The 15980-nt window shown below is 47.8% G+C and overlaps 2 protein-coding genes across 13 annotated transcripts in view; one reads left to right on the top strand and one right to left on the bottom strand.

The window, feature by feature from the left end:
* The first annotated feature begins 931 nt into the window (after window positions 1–931).
* PLAC8L1 (PLAC8 like 1) lies at window positions 932–14725 on the top strand. The gene is made up of 4 exons (XM_036312049.1): window positions 932–1319; window positions 5137–5273; window positions 13005–13141; window positions 14464–14725. The coding sequence occupies exons 1-4, from the start codon at window positions 1198–1200 to the stop codon at window positions 14602–14604; spliced, it is 537 nt and encodes a 178-aa protein (XP_036167942.1). The 5' UTR covers window positions 932–1197; the 3' UTR covers window positions 14605–14725.
* Window positions 3225–15980, bottom strand: part of SH3RF2 (SH3 domain containing ring finger 2) — a 124266-nt gene continuing 111510 nt past the window's right edge. Inside the window, exons 10-13 of one of the 12 annotated variants that reach the window (XR_004968077.1) lie at window positions 13235–13403; window positions 12119–12331; window positions 6618–9086; window positions 3225–5315 (exon numbers count right to left, since the gene is read on the bottom strand). The gene's annotated coding sequence lies outside the window, so the exon portion shown is untranslated. Of the gene's footprint in view, window positions 5316–6616; window positions 9087–12118; window positions 12332–13234; window positions 13404–15980 lie in introns of those variants that run through there. The other 11 variants (XR_004968084.1, XR_004968081.1, XR_004968078.1 and 8 more) reach the window with 11 other exon arrangements.

The following is a 15980-nucleotide window of genomic DNA, read 5'->3' on the forward strand; positions in this document are numbered from 1 at the left end:
TCTTTCCTGGCACGGTCAAGGAAGGCCAGGAGTAGAGATGTCTCGGAGCTCTGAGGCGGAGGACAACCTGGCATACTGCAAACTTTAGGAGACCAACTTTCCTGACGGATTCAAGTACCGAGTCCGGGCTGGAAGACCTTTCTACCCCCGCTCTCAGGATAGTTGTGGGACTCATCCTGCTGAGTTGGACCAGCAGTCCTGGGACGAAGAGAGGCTCTGCTGCTCTCAGCCACAGGACAGGGCAGGGATCTGTGGCCTCTGAGTTGCCTAAGGGAAGGCCGAGTGACACTGCTAGATTAATGCTTGCTAGAGTTATCTCAGAGCAAAGGGATTTTCCACCAAAGATAAGTTTTTTAAAAAAAACTATATATATATCTCCCCTATATAATAAAACCCTAATATGCAAATTGACCAAAAGGCAGAATGACCATTGCTATAATGCACACTGACCACCAGGGGGCAGAAACAACACATGAGCTGCCCCCTGGTGGTCAGTGTGCTCCCACAGGGGGAGCACTGCCCAGTGAGAAGCCAGGCTCACAGCTGGTGAGTGCAGTGGCTGTGGCAGGAGCCTCTCCCACCTCCGCAGAGCTAAGGACCCCTTGGGGGGATGTCTGCCGAGGGGTCCTGGACTGCGAGAGGGCGCAGGCTAGGCTGAGGGCCACCCCCCCTCAGTGCACGAATGTCATGCACCAGCCCCTAGTACATACAGTATATATTTATTGATTTCAGAGAGTAAGAGACAGAGAAAGAGAGATAGGAACATCAATGATGAGAGAGAATCGGCCAACTCCCGCACTCCTCCTACTGGGGATCGAGCGTGCAACTCAGGCATGTGCCCTGACGGGGAATCAAACCATGACCTCCTGGTTCTTGGGTCAGTGCTCAACCACCGAGCCATGCCAGCCAGGCTGGTTTTTGTTGTTGTTGTTGTTGTTTTTTTGTTTTTTTTTTTACCATACACTATATCTTCAGCAGCATCTCCTTTCAGATTAGTAAGACGGACATGCCACAGTTAGGCGTGTGCCTGTCTTTAAATAATAAGATGCCTGTTCATTGAGTGGCTGTGACCTCAGGTTCCAGAATGTCAAGGCAACATTCTTCAGAAGAGCTATTCCCCTTTGGACTGAACCTGTGTTAGAACCAGTTTACTGTCAAGGGAAAGGATAGCCCAGTGACCGGGGAACTCCTGTCACTATGGATTGCTTTGGAAGCGACTTCTCCAAGTTTCCCGAGAATGTGTGCTTACTCAATGTGCACTCTCCTCTGTCGCTTTCACTCATGTCATCTGAAGATGAACATTTAATTTCCAACTGGAGGTAGGGAGTTCGGCGTTTTCCCTCCTTCTCTTACCCATTTCTCTCCCCAGCTTTTGCTCTTGGGTTTGATTGATCAAATCAATCTATGTAGTAAAGAGGGAATATGCTAATTGGTTCTAACGGTGTCCCAGTGGTGACTGGTGACCCGTCAACAGGCAGGAGCTGCTGGGCAGGGATGGGGCGGGGACTTCTGCCCCCAGCACAGGCTGTGCAGGCCTGCCCAGTGCTAACATCACGCTGCCTGTGTGCGTCCCTGCTCAGCACTGAGGTGAGACTGCCTGCCTGCGTCCCTGACCTGGGACGTGACACTGCCTGCGTGTGTTCCTGACCTGGGACATGGTGCTACCTGCCTGCGTCCCTGACCTGGGACGTGACACTGCCTGCGTGCGTTCCTGACCTGGGACATGGTGCTGCCTGCCTGCGTCCCTGGCCAGGGACGTGACACTGCCTGCATGCGTTCCTGACCTGGGACATGGTGCTGCCTGCCTGTGTCCCTGACCTGGGACATGGTGCTGCCTGCCTGTGTCCCTGACCTGGGACGTGGTGCTGCCTACGTGCGTCCCTGCCCAGCTCTGACGTGATGCTGCAAAGGGGGGCAGGCTTGACAGGTGTGCGGCCGGTTGGTTCTGGGTCTTGCCCAGTGGGGGTGGGGCCAGCCGGGTCTGGGTCTCAAGTGATTTTGAGGCCTGCACAGGTGTGTGGGGACTTGACTCAGTCCCGTGGTGTGCCCCAGAGTCTGACAGGAGGGAGGAGGGAGCCTGATACCCACACCCAGGATCCACACAGCATGGCACCCGCACCCAGGACCCACACAGCAGGGCGGCGGGAGCCCCATTCTTCACAGAATTGGCCATTGATCACTTTGCTGTCAGCACCCTGACAGTCAGGGATCTATTCACCCACACCACAGACCCTGACAGCAGGGAGGTGGGAATATGTCTAAAGGCCAACTATTGGCACAAAGTACCTCTGAAGCCAAAAGAAGCCATTGTTGGCAACACAATGTATCATTTTGTTATTGTTTGTTTATTACAAAATTTATAAACTATTTTAACATACATTTTACTACTTTCCTTCATCTCTGACACTGCTATTATAGAGAAAGGGCAAATAGCAATATTAAAATATTTCCTCTACTTAATTCTCTCTTAATGTGCATGAATTTTGTGCACTGGGCCACTAGTCTCTTATAAGGAGCCAGGGGAAATGCTGGGCTTGGGAAGAAAGAGTTGCTATCATTTCCCAAGTGTAGTTCAAACGGGGGCACCTGATTATTTCCTTCTGGTCTCGCTTAGCTTGAGAAAAGAGAAGGGCCGGTTTGGGTGATTTGTCCTTAAAATGTTGAAGCCTGAGCAAGTGAAACTATTTCTGATGACTGCCACTGAGTTCCACCCTTTGAAACCAAGTGGTAGTGGAACGTTCTCTGGGATGATAGAGCTAAATGCTGTGCAGGAAGCTACAGTAGCTACTTCAGTTCAATCCCTGTGGTAGCCCCTGAATAATCACTCAATTCTTAAAGGAGCTACCAAGTGTCTTGTACACAGAAAGCGCTCAGTGAAGGGTAGCTATGCTTGTTCCTGCTCTTTTTAATTCTCACCTGAAGATATGTTTTTATTGATTTGTTTAGAAAGAGAGAAAGGGGAGAGAGAAACATTGATGTGAGAGAGAAACATTGATCGGTTGCCTCCCATATGCTCCCCAACTGGGGATTGATCCCGCAGCCTAGTATGTGCTGTGACTAGGAATTGAACCCATAACCTTTTGGTGCACAGGATGATGCTCCAACCAACCGAGCCACTGGGCCATTATGACATGTGAGTTATATATAATCTTGAACTGAAATGTTTTAGCCAGTGCTTGTCAACTCAAATGTTTTAATACAAAAATCACTAAAGAATCCGGGTATAAAGGCAAGAAACTCAATACTGTATTTCTTGTGTTCAAAATTAGGTAAAACACCCCCTAAAAACCAACTTTTATTTTCACGAAGGAAAAGCGATCCTCTTAGTTATTTGATTTAGAACAGAGAGGGGCAGGCTGCCTCCCTGTAACAAAAGGTGCTGCTCACATGATGCCGAGTGAGGTAGAGGCAGACACATCTAGTCTAGGGCTGCCGGATGTAGATGGTTTACTTCAGGGAGAGGTGGAATCCAGGGGCTCGGAGCTAAGACATTCCTCTTCTGAAAGTTGGAGATAATTGGAAGCTCTTGGCATCCTGAGGGAAGCGCCACCTGGAGGGCATCAGCACAGGGAGAGGTGAGCCCCTGTGAGTGGTCAGGGCCCTGTGAGGGGTCAGGCAGCTGCAGGCTGCTCTGCAGGCTTCTTCAGCTCACACCCGAGAGCCCTGCCTCCCCGGAGGCTGAAACACACTGAAGGCCACCTCGCTGGTACCTAGACTTGAGGGCTCAAATGCAATGGAAGAGACATGTGATTCAATTCGATTCAATTTGACCCAATTCAACAAATACATGCACCCACCTGGTTCAAGGGCACACACTGGATTCTGTGGCCACCGGAGAGGCAGTGTGGGCCCAACCTTGGAGCTTCCATGGAAACAGGACATAAGATAGTGTAAAGGGAGTTATTTTTCAGGGCCGGTTTGAAGTCCGCACACGTTTCTTAGCTTGGGCTGCCATAGTGAAATATCGTGGACTGGGTGGCTTGAAGAATGGGAGTTTATTTTCTCCTAGTTCTGGAGTCTGGATGTGCAGGGTCGGGGAGCCCGCAGGGCCGGGTTGTGGCGGGGACTCTTTCTGCCTGCAGCCTTCTCCCTGTGTGTGTACATGGATGGCCTTTCCTGCTCTTCCAGCCAGCAATCCAATCGGACCAGACCCCACCCCACGCCCCATTTAACTTTCATATCCTCCGAAAAGCCCTATTGACAAACACAGTCACGTTGGGGGTCAGCTTCGACATGAATTTGGGGGACACGATTCAGTCCATAGCGGTAGGTGCTCACCCACATTATGACAAACATATTCAAATGTGTCCATACCATACGTTATAGCCATATGTTGTTTTTTGCCATATCGTAAGCAAAACGATTTTTATAATTTTGCTTTTGAAATTATTTGGCTGTGAGTCATGTTTGATTGGCTGCTGCTTCTCAGCAGTCCTACACACTTGGGATTTTTTAAAAAAATGAAAATTGTAAGTTGTTTCCAAATGTAATGAAATATTTGTGAATTCTGAATTTGACAATGAGTGAGAGTGACACAATGCCAGATTTTTGTGTTTAATGGAGCATTAAGTGATTTCTGTTTTGCAGTTTTTCTGTTCTGGAGCCAGTACCTTTTCCCAGGTCTCACTTTTGTAGGCTCTTGAAAAGCTTAGGCCCCTCAGCATCGCCTGTACTGCCGAATGGCTAGTGAAAGGGCCCTGCTTGTCACATCTAGACGGGCAGCTCCCAGCCCTGGCCTCCCTGCCATAGCACAGCCAGCTGTCTGCCCCCTGGTGCCTCACTGCCTACGTCACAAGCATCCTCTTCCCTTCCAGCCTGCCTCCTGTTCCAGGCAGTGGCGTGCTGGGATCTGAGCTGAGGCCCCTTACTTCCAAGTTTGTGATTGACTATTAGGAAGCACTGAGGAAGTAGACTGGACATTGAGTGTGAGGGACAGGACCTGGAATAATAATGCCATTAGTAGCAGTGGGGCAAGAAGTCCGAGAAGGTAGGAAGGAGGAGGAGGGAGGGCGATGGTGAGGTCGGCTTGGGCTTGGCTTCCCTGGGCCCGTGTCTCCTCTTTATGGCTCTGTCTTGGCTTAATGGTCATCCTTCGGAGCTTTGTTTCCTAATTAATCACCATCCTTGACTCGCCAGGAACCAGGCGCCAGCCCAGGCTGTGGTGAAGCAGCCCGTCCGGGGAGCCAGAGGCAGGACCGCGGTCACCACCGTTGTCCAGACTGGCGGGGACTGGAGCACCGGCCTCTTCAGCGTCTGCAGAGACAGGAGGATTTGTACGTTTCCCTCTTCATTTATGTTCTTTACAATTTTCTTTCCTAGGACATCAGTGGGCGGAAAAGCAACATCAGGGGCAAGGGCAGAAATTAAATGGTTTTAGAATAACTGCTCACTAATCCTCTAGTGACTCAAATGTACTTCTTGGCAGGAAAAACCTTGCCTTTCAGAGATGTGGATGCTTTCATAGGCTAAGTGGTGACTTAAAGATTTTTTTAAAGGGCAAAGTACACTGTTGGCAAAGACTCATGAAATGGGCTCCCTCATCTGTGGGAGTATAAATTGGTACAGCCTTTCCAGTGGATGGTTTAGTAATACATGTAAAAAGAACCTCAAGTGATGTATAGGTTTTGACCCAGTAATTACATTTTTCAGGCATTTAGTCGAAGGAAATAAATCACGTGCAGAGATTTAGCAGCGGCATGAAATTTTGTAGCACTGGTTATTATAGCAACAATCTGGACAACTGAATGTTCAGTGAGGGCATCGCACGATGAGTTATTACACAGCCATGAGAAGTCATGTTGTAGAATAACATCTAATGGGATGGAAAGATGTTTGGGATCTATTTTTAAGTTAAAGAAGCAGATTGCAAAACTATGCACATTAGACACCATTTGGGTGGGTGGGGGGGGGGGGGTGCGAGAAGCACTTAAGAGAGATACCTGGCAGGATACAAATACAATGTTTACAGCCAGTGTCTCCAGACGGTATGCTAGTGAATAACTTTTATTTTGGTTTCTCTCTCTCCAGTGTTTCTATGAGGAATGGGCCGTACTCTTATAATAAGAGGAAACATTACAAAAGGAGCCCCCTTCATTAAAATCTTTGCAGACAGTGGTTCCCAAGGACCAACAACACTGTCCCCCAGGGGGACTGAGGTTCAAAGCTCAGGGATTCTATTTTTACCTCAGGACATTCTGACCCTCCTCGGGTGCCTTCCAGGGCCTGCTGCTCTGGCCCTAGGGAGCAATTCGATCGGTGAATTTTTCTTGGAGTGTGTGTGTGTGTGTGTGTGTGTGTGTGTGTGTGGCTTCCCTTTTGAAAGATGAGGGACAGTCTCAACTTCAAAATCCACACAGACCTCGGATCTAATATTTTTGAAGAACATGCCTCTCCCCGCTCTTTACATACAGGCTCTGGGAAGATCTGAATTTGTCCCAAAGTCTCCAGGATGGAGCAGTCCGAGAGCGTTGAGTGGTTACATGATCCTAGTCCTTATTCAACCAAGAGCCTTGCGGAGGGAAAAGCTCTAACATTTTTTGGTGCCTTGAACATCCAGGCTGTGCCTTCCCGGCCTGGGCCTCACGGAGAAGAGACTGCCAGCACCCGTCCCGACCTACCTTCTATTCCTGTCTCTTTGCCCATCTGACCCAGAGCTCAGCAGGTCTCTTCCTGCCACTGCTGCCCACGTGGATGTCTGACCAGGCAATTGTGGCAGTTCTCTGATTCCCTCAGGCTCTTGCTGTTGTCCAGACTTCCTGCCTTTGCTTGTCACCTAGGACTGCGTACAGAGAGCAGGCGGTCTTGTGGAGATGTGCAGACCTAGTCCCAGGTTTGCTTTGAATCTTAATTGCCTCTTACCAGTCATTTGACTTCAAACAAATTCTCTAGGTCTTCATTTTTCCATCTCTAAGATGAAGATAGGCCATGTCCACTTCAAGTGTTGTCAGGACTAAAGCAGACTATGTATAGAACCCACTCTTCACAGTGGAACCTAAGTGGACCCGAGGTTTTTTGGTTGAGTGTTGCACTGGGTTGAATAGTGACCCCTTAAAATCTATATCCACTTGAAACCTCTGAATGTGACCTCAGTTTGAAGCAGGGTCTTCCAATCTAGTCAAGTTAAAAAGAGGTTGCACTGGGTTAGGGTGGGGCCCTATCCCCATGGCTGGTGTCCTTATAGGAAGAGGGAAATTTGGACACAAACACACAGAAGAGAAGGCCATGTGAAGGCAGAAGCAGGAGTGGAGTGATGCACCCAGAAGCCAAGGAATGCTACAGATGACCAGTGGCCACCAAAACCTGGGGGAGAGGCATGGAGCAGGCTCTTCCCTCAGAGCTTCCAGACGGAACCACCCCTGCCGCATGCTGACGTCAGACCTCTCGCCTCCTAATTCTCCAGTGAGAGAACACTTTCTCTGGTTCTACGATGCCCGTCTGTGGAATGCATTTTGTTCTGGCAGCCATGGGAAAACAAGACTCAAGCAAATGCTGGGTTTCACTAGATGGCAATGGGATAGCTCACAGAATAAAAAAATCAACTGAAAACGGGGTTCAGAAGGGATAGATGCATTGACAGGAGCTAGTGGACAGTGTGGTGCATCCTTTTGTTTTCCTGTGTGAGACTCGACATCTCAGCAGACGGAGCCCAGTTTGTCTAGCTTAGGTCCCAGGCTGCCACTTGCCAGGCCAGGGCACTTTGAGTGACAGTTCTGTCAATATTGCCCACAATAGTAAGGGATAATTTCCTATATTTTTCTACTGGGGTGCTGTTACCAGGAAAAGCCCAACAAATCCTATATAATAAAAGGGTAATATGCAAATTGACCCTAACAGCAGAATGACCGGGAACGACTGGTCCAGGGGGCAGACGCTCAATGCAGGAGCTGCCCCCTGGTGGTCAGTACGCTCCCACAGGGGGAGCTCTGCTCAGCCACAAGCAGGCCTCATGGCTGCGCAAGCAGCGCTAGGGATGCACTGAGATTAGCAGGCGGGTGCTCTGTGCCCTTTGAAGATGTGGGTGCTGAAAGCTCAGATGCGGAAAAGAAGCCAAGTGCAATAGTGGCTGCTACCTGGCACCATGGGTAGAAGGTGAGGCATCCCAGTTCGGGAATGCTTGTGATGTGGTCCCAGAGAAGGCTTATGTGGAAGGTGTAATCCACATTGATTTGTAGTTCAGCCAATATTGACTGAGTTCCTACCTGTGGAACCTAAGTGGACACCTGTGTACAGACGTGTGATAGATGTTACAGACTTAATAGTGAATGAGACAGAGACGGTTTCTTAGAGGAGGTAGACAATAAGCAGATAAATAATAAACAATAATTGCAGTTGTGACAGGGCAATGAAGGAAATAAGCAGGGTGTTATGAGAGGAGATTACAGGGGTAAAGGACGGCCTCTCCGAGGACCTGACTTAAGCTGCACCCTGAAAGATGGTAAAGGGTCAGCCTGCAGCCTCCCTGTGGAGGACACCTCGAGCCCCAGGCGGAAAAGAGTTTTGTGTCCACCAGGAGCCATCAGCTGCCCAACATGGGCAGAAGGAAGAGGGCCAGGATTTTCTTCGGTTTTCTAGAAGAGGAGGGAAGAGGGAAAGTCCTCAGACTGGGGGGTTCATGTATGTGAGTAAGCCGCCTGCTCTCTGAAAGCAGGGGCCTCCGTTGTCTCGCTCACTGCCTGGATGCCTGGCAGGTGCTCCGCCCCGGGAGGTACTTTTCCTGCATGACTTTTAGCCTGTGTGCTCACTTGCCTCTTTCTCTCTCTCACGTCATTGAAAGAACCATAGGCCTCGGGGTTAGGAAGAACGGGGTCAGCTGGTTTGGCCGCTCGGCTGCTTGTCTCAATCCCGTGCGCAGCGTGCGAGGCAGGGCCCGGCACCCTTGGCTTTCTAAGCGTCCAGGGAGCAGGGCTTCTCCCCTTTGCATCCAGTTCAGTGCTTAAAGGAATGATTTTGAATAGGGTTCCAGGTGGATGAGGCAAACTTCAGAAGCACCTACCTCTTTGGTATCTGAAAAGCAGCTACTCCATCGTTGCCCTCTTGCTACCCGGTTCTCCTCTGAGCCCAGACAGAGTCTGTCTGCTTGGAAAGGTCTGCAAAAATTCCAATGAAAATAGGTTAATTTTTTTATTATAAAAATATCTTATAATCATCGTAAAAAAGACACATACAAACGACTATACGAGAAAAAAGCAGTATCCTGTACTAGGAGGACTGCGTCAGAGATCACCATGGCTACTGTTTTGGTACCTATCCTTCCAGATTTTTTTGCTGTGTGTGTGTGTATACAAGTCACACACAGAGTAGAATTGTAAACACCCTGTTCGGCACGTTTGTTTTCACAATGTACATCTAGGTGATCAGACCCTATCAGCACTTCTGGAGTTAATCATTTAAATTGCTGCGTAGATTCCATGGTATGAATGTAGCCTAATTTACTCACAAGTTCCCATTGTGGACCTATCTGTGTTTTCCAGATGTTTTGCTAAGCAAACCAATGCTCAGTGACTCTCCTATTGCTGTCATTTTGCATGTGCGTGCCTTATCTGTGGGCTAACTGTTGTACACTATACACTTACATGTGCCCTTCTGAATCGTGCTGGATGTTGCCAAGTGGCTCTCCACTTGGAAGGGGTGCTGCTTTACACTCCCACCCACAATGCGTGCTTGTGCCCCCTTCCTACTGGGAATGACTCACTGTCAGGTGGTTCTGCCTTTTTGCTAACAATGGTCTGCAATGTGCCTCGCTACAGTTTCCGCCTACCTCTCCTCCGTCGCTCTCCGGGCTCCACCCTCTGGTTTGTGGAGGCTTGTTCTCTGGGCTCCCCTATGAGCTGGCACGATGAATAAGGAACCACATCCCATGCATGGAGGTGGAGCCCATCTCAGAGAACAGGCCAGGGACATTTAGGCAGTGGGCGCTTACATAACCACCAGGCCTGTGAGTGGAAGACAAGAGGCTGCATTTCTGGCACACCTCCCTCCTGAGCCTAAGCACCTTCCCTTTTTAAACAATGTGTACGTGGTATTACGCTGTGCATAGCATTACGCCATTGTGTTTGTTAACTCAAAGTAGGTCCTAGGGATTTGACTCTGTTGGTGCTTAATTGATCTTTCATTGCATTCTTAATTATGGTATGATTTCTACCACCATGGTTTGGTTACACTTCCATTTATTCGTGTACATTTAAGTTGTTTTAACTTGTAACACTGCAGTGGACATCCTTGTAGCTGCCTCTTTGTGAGCACGTGAAAGCATTGCCCCCGGGTAGTGCTGGCAAGTGGAATTGCTGGGTCCTAGCGGATTTAACGTTCCCTGGGTTCGGCCAGGTCGCCTTCCAGAGTGGCTGTGCCAGTTCCCACTTTCATCATTGCATGGGGCACCTGCAGTGTGTCCCAAAAATGTGTACACACTTTGAATAATTGTGTTTATAAAAATACATTTTGTTTTCAAAATGTAATAGAATCTACAGGCATTGTGTATACATTTTGGGGGGACACCCTGTATTTTGCCATGGTTACCCACAACATTTGATATTAAAAAATTAGGAACATTTGCCATTCTTATGGGTAATAAATATTCCAGACTAATGCAAGTCTGAATTCAGCCGTGTGATGCCTACGGTATGTGATGTAGCGGTTATCTTAAGGCTTCTGAATGAATGAAATGATGTTCCTCAAAGACAGGCTGCTCCTTGTCATTTCCCCACCAACACCCCAGTCCCCACGTTCCTGTGTACCTGCTCCCTCGCCCCCTGTGCGACACTGAGGAAGTCCAGAGTCCGGGAGGATTCCTAGAAGGTTCTGGGCTGAAGCAGCATTCCTAGCTTTCTGCTTCTTGGCCACTGAATCTGGGAGTGGGACTTTGCACTCCTCGCTGTTGGGATGGGGTTGGGGTAGGGGAAGGAGGGACAGGTAGGCTGGGAAGGGCCTTGGCAGGAAGTTCTAGTGCATTAGTGACATGGTACCTGCGCATCAAAAGGCTGTGATCACTACCATTACAGTCATTAGAATGGCTAAAATAAAAGACTGACAATAGCAAATGTTGACGAGGAAGTAGAACAATGAATTCTCATACATTGTGGGTGGGAGTGTTAAATGGCACAAATACTTGGGAGAACTCTTTGCATTTGTTAGTTTCTTGTAGAAGTTAAACATAAATCTACCCCATGATCCAAGCAATTCTAATTCCAGTAACCCACCCAAGTGGAATGCCCATATAAATATTTGTATATGCGTGTTAATAGTACTTTTTCATAATAGCAAAAATTGGAATAATTAATGGGAGAATGGATAAATAACTTGTAGAACAGTGATGGCGAACCTATGACACGTGTGTCAGAGGTGACATGCGAACTCATTTTTTTGGTTGATTTTTCTTTGTTAAATGGCATTTAAATATATAAAATAAATATCAAAAATATAAATCTTTGTTTTACTATGGTTGCAAAGATCAAAAAATTTCTATATGTGACACGGCACCAGAGTTAAGTTAGGGTTTTTCAAAATGCTGACACGCCGCGCTCAAAGGTTCGCCATCACTGTTGTAGAATATTTGTACATTGGAATACTATCTATAATAATAAAAGCATAATATGCTAATTATACCAGATGTCCTTCTGGACAAAGCTGCAGGGTGGGGGTGGCAGCAAAGGTGGCATAGGCCAGGGCCAAGGCCCTTGCATGAATTTCGTGCATCAGGCCTCTAGTTCAATAATAAAAAGAATAATTTACAGATTCACATAGCAATACAGATGAATCTCAAGAAACAAGATGTTAAACAAAAGAAGACAATTACAAAAGTATAGACCATTCCATTTATATGAAGTCCAAGAAGAGGGGAAACTTATCTATGAGAAGAGAAATCAGAATTGTGGTTGCCTCTGGAGTTGGGGGTGGGGGTGGCGGGGAGATGGGATTGTCTGGGAAGAGGCACGAAGGACCTCCAGGGTGAGGGCACATTCTACACATTCGGTTATTTGGTTGAATATGATTGTTAAACTCATCTAACTGAACGTTTATGATCTGTGCACTTTCTTGTATATAAATGATGGCTTGATAACGTATTTGTTGAAAACATTTTAAAGGTTATGTTTAGCTTTATTTGTTTCATAGTCCTAATTACTTGTATTCATCAAGGTTGTCATCTTTCCCGATGTGAGATGACATAACATCTTAACTGTACATCAGGGATTCTTAACCAGAGGCCTGTTGATCGTTTTCAATGGATCCTGAACCCCGTGGAATTGAATGCACAATTTTGCATGTCGGTGTGCACGTATTTTTATTTTCCCTCGAGGAGTGAGTTCATATTCTCAAAAGGGTCTGTGACCCAAACCTATTTAAGACAGAACCTCTGTGTTAGTTGGTTCATGCAGAATGTGTAGGAAACAGTATCAGTCGTTAAAGATGAATGAATAAATGACAAACTGTTTCCAGTTGACGTTCAAAGAACCACGCTTCTATTAGTTTACTGATTAAAACTGGCAGATGTCAGTGGCCCCACTAAATTAGCAAAAATGAGAGTAACCTCCTGATCTGAGAAATAGAATGAAGTCCTGATAAGGAGCAGGCAGGATCAGTGGGCCAGTGACAAGCTTTCACCCCCATCTACAGACAACGATGCCTGCTATTCAAAAGCATCATAACTGTGTCTATTTTAAATATTGAAATCAGGTAGATAAACATAATAGAGGTGACAGTTGTGATTCAACTGGAAAACATTATTTAATGCTTCCTCTTGACAGGAAAAAACAATTACCATAGTGACCCTAGCAGAGCTCTATCAGGTTCAGCACTGTCAGTGTTTAACAAAAGGAGACAGTTTGACAGGCCTCAGTTATGGCGATTTTCATACACCGAGTTTTGAGAATTGGTCACTCCTCCTCTTGATTGCAGGGAGACGGTGCAGCATTAAATTGATGGCACAGGGCAGTAAATGCTCTTTGGGGTGGAAACTCTCTCTGATCACATCTGAGCACCTGGCCTTTCTTTTGTGTGGTTATTGACAGGTTTCTGTGGTCTGTTTTGTCCCGTATGTCTTGAGTGTGACATCGCCAGGCATTATGGAGAGTGTTTTTGTTGGCCGTTGTTACCTGGCTCCACCTTTGCCCTGAGAGTTGGCACCAGAGAGAGACATAAAATATGGGTAAGTGTGTTTGTTTGCATGTGCGAACCTGGGTCTGTGTGGGAACCTTGATGCCTTTCCAACCTGTGCAGGGTATTTCCAAGGGGGACTTACTATAATGCAGATTACGGGTCAGTGGGCCAGTCCTGTTCCCCTCATTGCATCAGAAGACTGCGGGTAGCGTTGCATCAAATTTGGAAGATAGATTCGGGCTGGTCTGATTTAAAATGTAGTCTATGTGGTATATGCAGAATTCACTTCCAGTTTATCTGGGACTGAGTTACTGTGAGGGAGCGAGGACAGACAGCATACAGATTAAGGTGTGGATAGTTAAAAAAGAGCGTCTCTTTATATATATTCATATGAAATGGTCTCTAAGACACATTTTTAAGTGAAAAAAGAGCACAGCATAGCAGTTTTATTTACATAAAATACTATATATGTATATACCGTGTAGACAGAATTTATTTGGGAGTGTAGGTAACAAACTCCAACACTGCTTGCCCTAGACAGGTAATTGAGTGTCTGGGGACACCTGTAGAACGGGATTTACTTTTTACTTCCTACCCCTGCTTACTGTGGGAATTTTGGGTGATGCGGACTTATTACCCACCTCAAAGAAATAAATTAATTAATTACAAATGTTAAGTTCTAAGAGGAAGAAAAAAGGTGCTGGCAGAGAAAGCAGTGGTTTCAAGTATGAAGCTGGTATCAAAGCCCAAAGAGCAGGTGTTTGAATTGCAAGGACTGATTAGCAGTGAGCAGGTTGGAATTTGGTAGCCAGCGGAGCTATGTCCCTGTGTGCTGACTTGGGGGTTTCGGTGGACCTTGGAAGCTGTGCATGGGATGGGCCACCAGGTAAGATTGTAGAGGCCCCTGGATGATGACTGAGCCTGTGCAGTTACACCAGGTAGTGCTGTAGAGGCCCTGGATGATCACTGAGCCTGTGAGATTGTACCAGGTAGTGCTGTAAGGCCCCTGGGTGATGACTGAGCCTGTGCAGTTACACCAGGTAGTGCTGTAGAGGCCCCTGGGTGATGACTGAGCCTGTGCAGTTACACCAGGTAGTGCTGTAAGGCCCCTGGGTGATGACTGAGCCTGTGAGATTGCACAAGGTAGTGCTGTAAGGCCCCTGGGTGATGACTGAGCCTGTGAGATTGCACCAGGTAGTGCTGTAAGGCCCCTGGGTGATGACTGAGCCTGTGAGATTGCACCAGGTAGTGCTGTAAGGCCCCTGGGTGATGACTGAGCCTGTGAGATTGCACCAGGTAGTGCTGTAAGGCCCCTGGGTGATGACTGAGCCTGTGCAATTGCACTAGGACAGACACTGTGTCTCCCCGCAGGGCACGCTGTGTGAGGACTGGCTGGCTGTGCATTGCTGTTGGCCTTTGTCCATCTGTCAGCTGGCCCGGGAGCTCAAGATGAGGACCTCCCATCTCTACGAAATCTCAGCAGCCCCTTCAAGGAAGGACACCTTTGTTTGACAAAGAAAGCAAGAAACTCCTCCTCACTCCCCCTTGCCCTCCTCTCAAAACCCTCTTAGAGAGATCATTCTTCTTGTTAAGTTTTCACGGAAATAGATGAAAATAAACGATCCCCCCCCCCCCCACTGTCTTCACTGCTGCTCTTTCTTTCCACACCCCCAGTGAAGACTGTTCGTCTGGCCTTGCTGTGCCTGGAGTTTGGGAAGGCTGCGTTTTCCACCATCTTCCTACTGCCCTCCTTTCCCGAGGATGTCTGGGAAGCAGGGAGAATTGCTATACGGCTTTCTTATGCCAAGCTCCCTTTCCCAAAGCACCAGTGGTGGGGCAGGAGGTGGTTAATTTTCATTAGCACCTGGACTGGGCACACAGTGTCACGGAAATACAGAAGCATCACCCCGACTCCTTCAGTCCGACTGCATCGCGGGGAAGCCTCAGGTTGCTGCCCATCCTGAACACCTCCCCGGAACCGGAACCGGCAGATCTTCAGCCCCAGGTCCACCGCCCAGTTAGGCAACTGTTCTGGGTTGAGTTGAATTGTGTCTCTTCCCCTCCCTTCCCCAAAGATACGTTGAAGTCAACTCCTGGTATCTGTGAATGGGACCTTATTTGGAAATAGGTAGGGTCTTGTAGATATAGTTAAGATGAGGTCATTAGGGTGGACCCTAAACCAATGTGATGCTGGCCTTACAAGAGGAGGAGAGAGACTTAGAGACAGAGGGAATGCAGCCATGACCACGGGCCAGAGACTAGAGTGATGCAGTCACAGCCAAGCTCCGCCTGGGGCTACCAGAAGCTGGAAGAGGCGAGGCTTGGAGGGAGCTCCCCCTGCCAACCTCTTGACTTTGGACTTCTAGCCCCAGGTCCCGGAGAGTGTCTCCATTGTGGTACTCGTTGCAGCAGCCCAGGAAGCTAATGCACCTGCCCTCCGCCGTGAAAATAATGCTCTTGCTTTTGTTAGGCGGCTGCACAGAACCGCGCTGGGGAGCCTGGCTTCCTACACTAAGTGTGTCACGGGAGGCAAATTTGCTCATCTCCTTGTGCCTCAGTTTCCTCATCTGTAAAGTGATGGTTCTAGCCTCAGAGGCTGTGAGGGTCCTAAGAGTTAAGACTCAGCACGGAGCCTGGCGAGCAGCAAGCACTCGGGGCGCACGCTGTTGGGCTGCTACCTTGTATTCCTGGCACATGCGACTGCTTTTCCATCTCCCAGTGGCGATACAAAGTTTTAATTAAATTTTAAATTAAAATGGAGCCAGTTAAAGAAAGGATATTAAGTAAATAATAATATAATGCAGGATGTATTATAGAATTGTACACTTGAAACCTATATAATTTTATGACCCCATGTCACCCCCATAAATTTAATTAAACACTTTTTT

This window comes from Myotis myotis, unplaced genomic scaffold (assembly GCF_014108235.1).
Source record: "Myotis myotis isolate mMyoMyo1 unplaced genomic scaffold, mMyoMyo1.p scaffold_m19_p_6, whole genome shotgun sequence".
NCBI lineage: Eukaryota > Metazoa > Chordata > Mammalia > Chiroptera > Vespertilionidae > Myotis > Myotis myotis.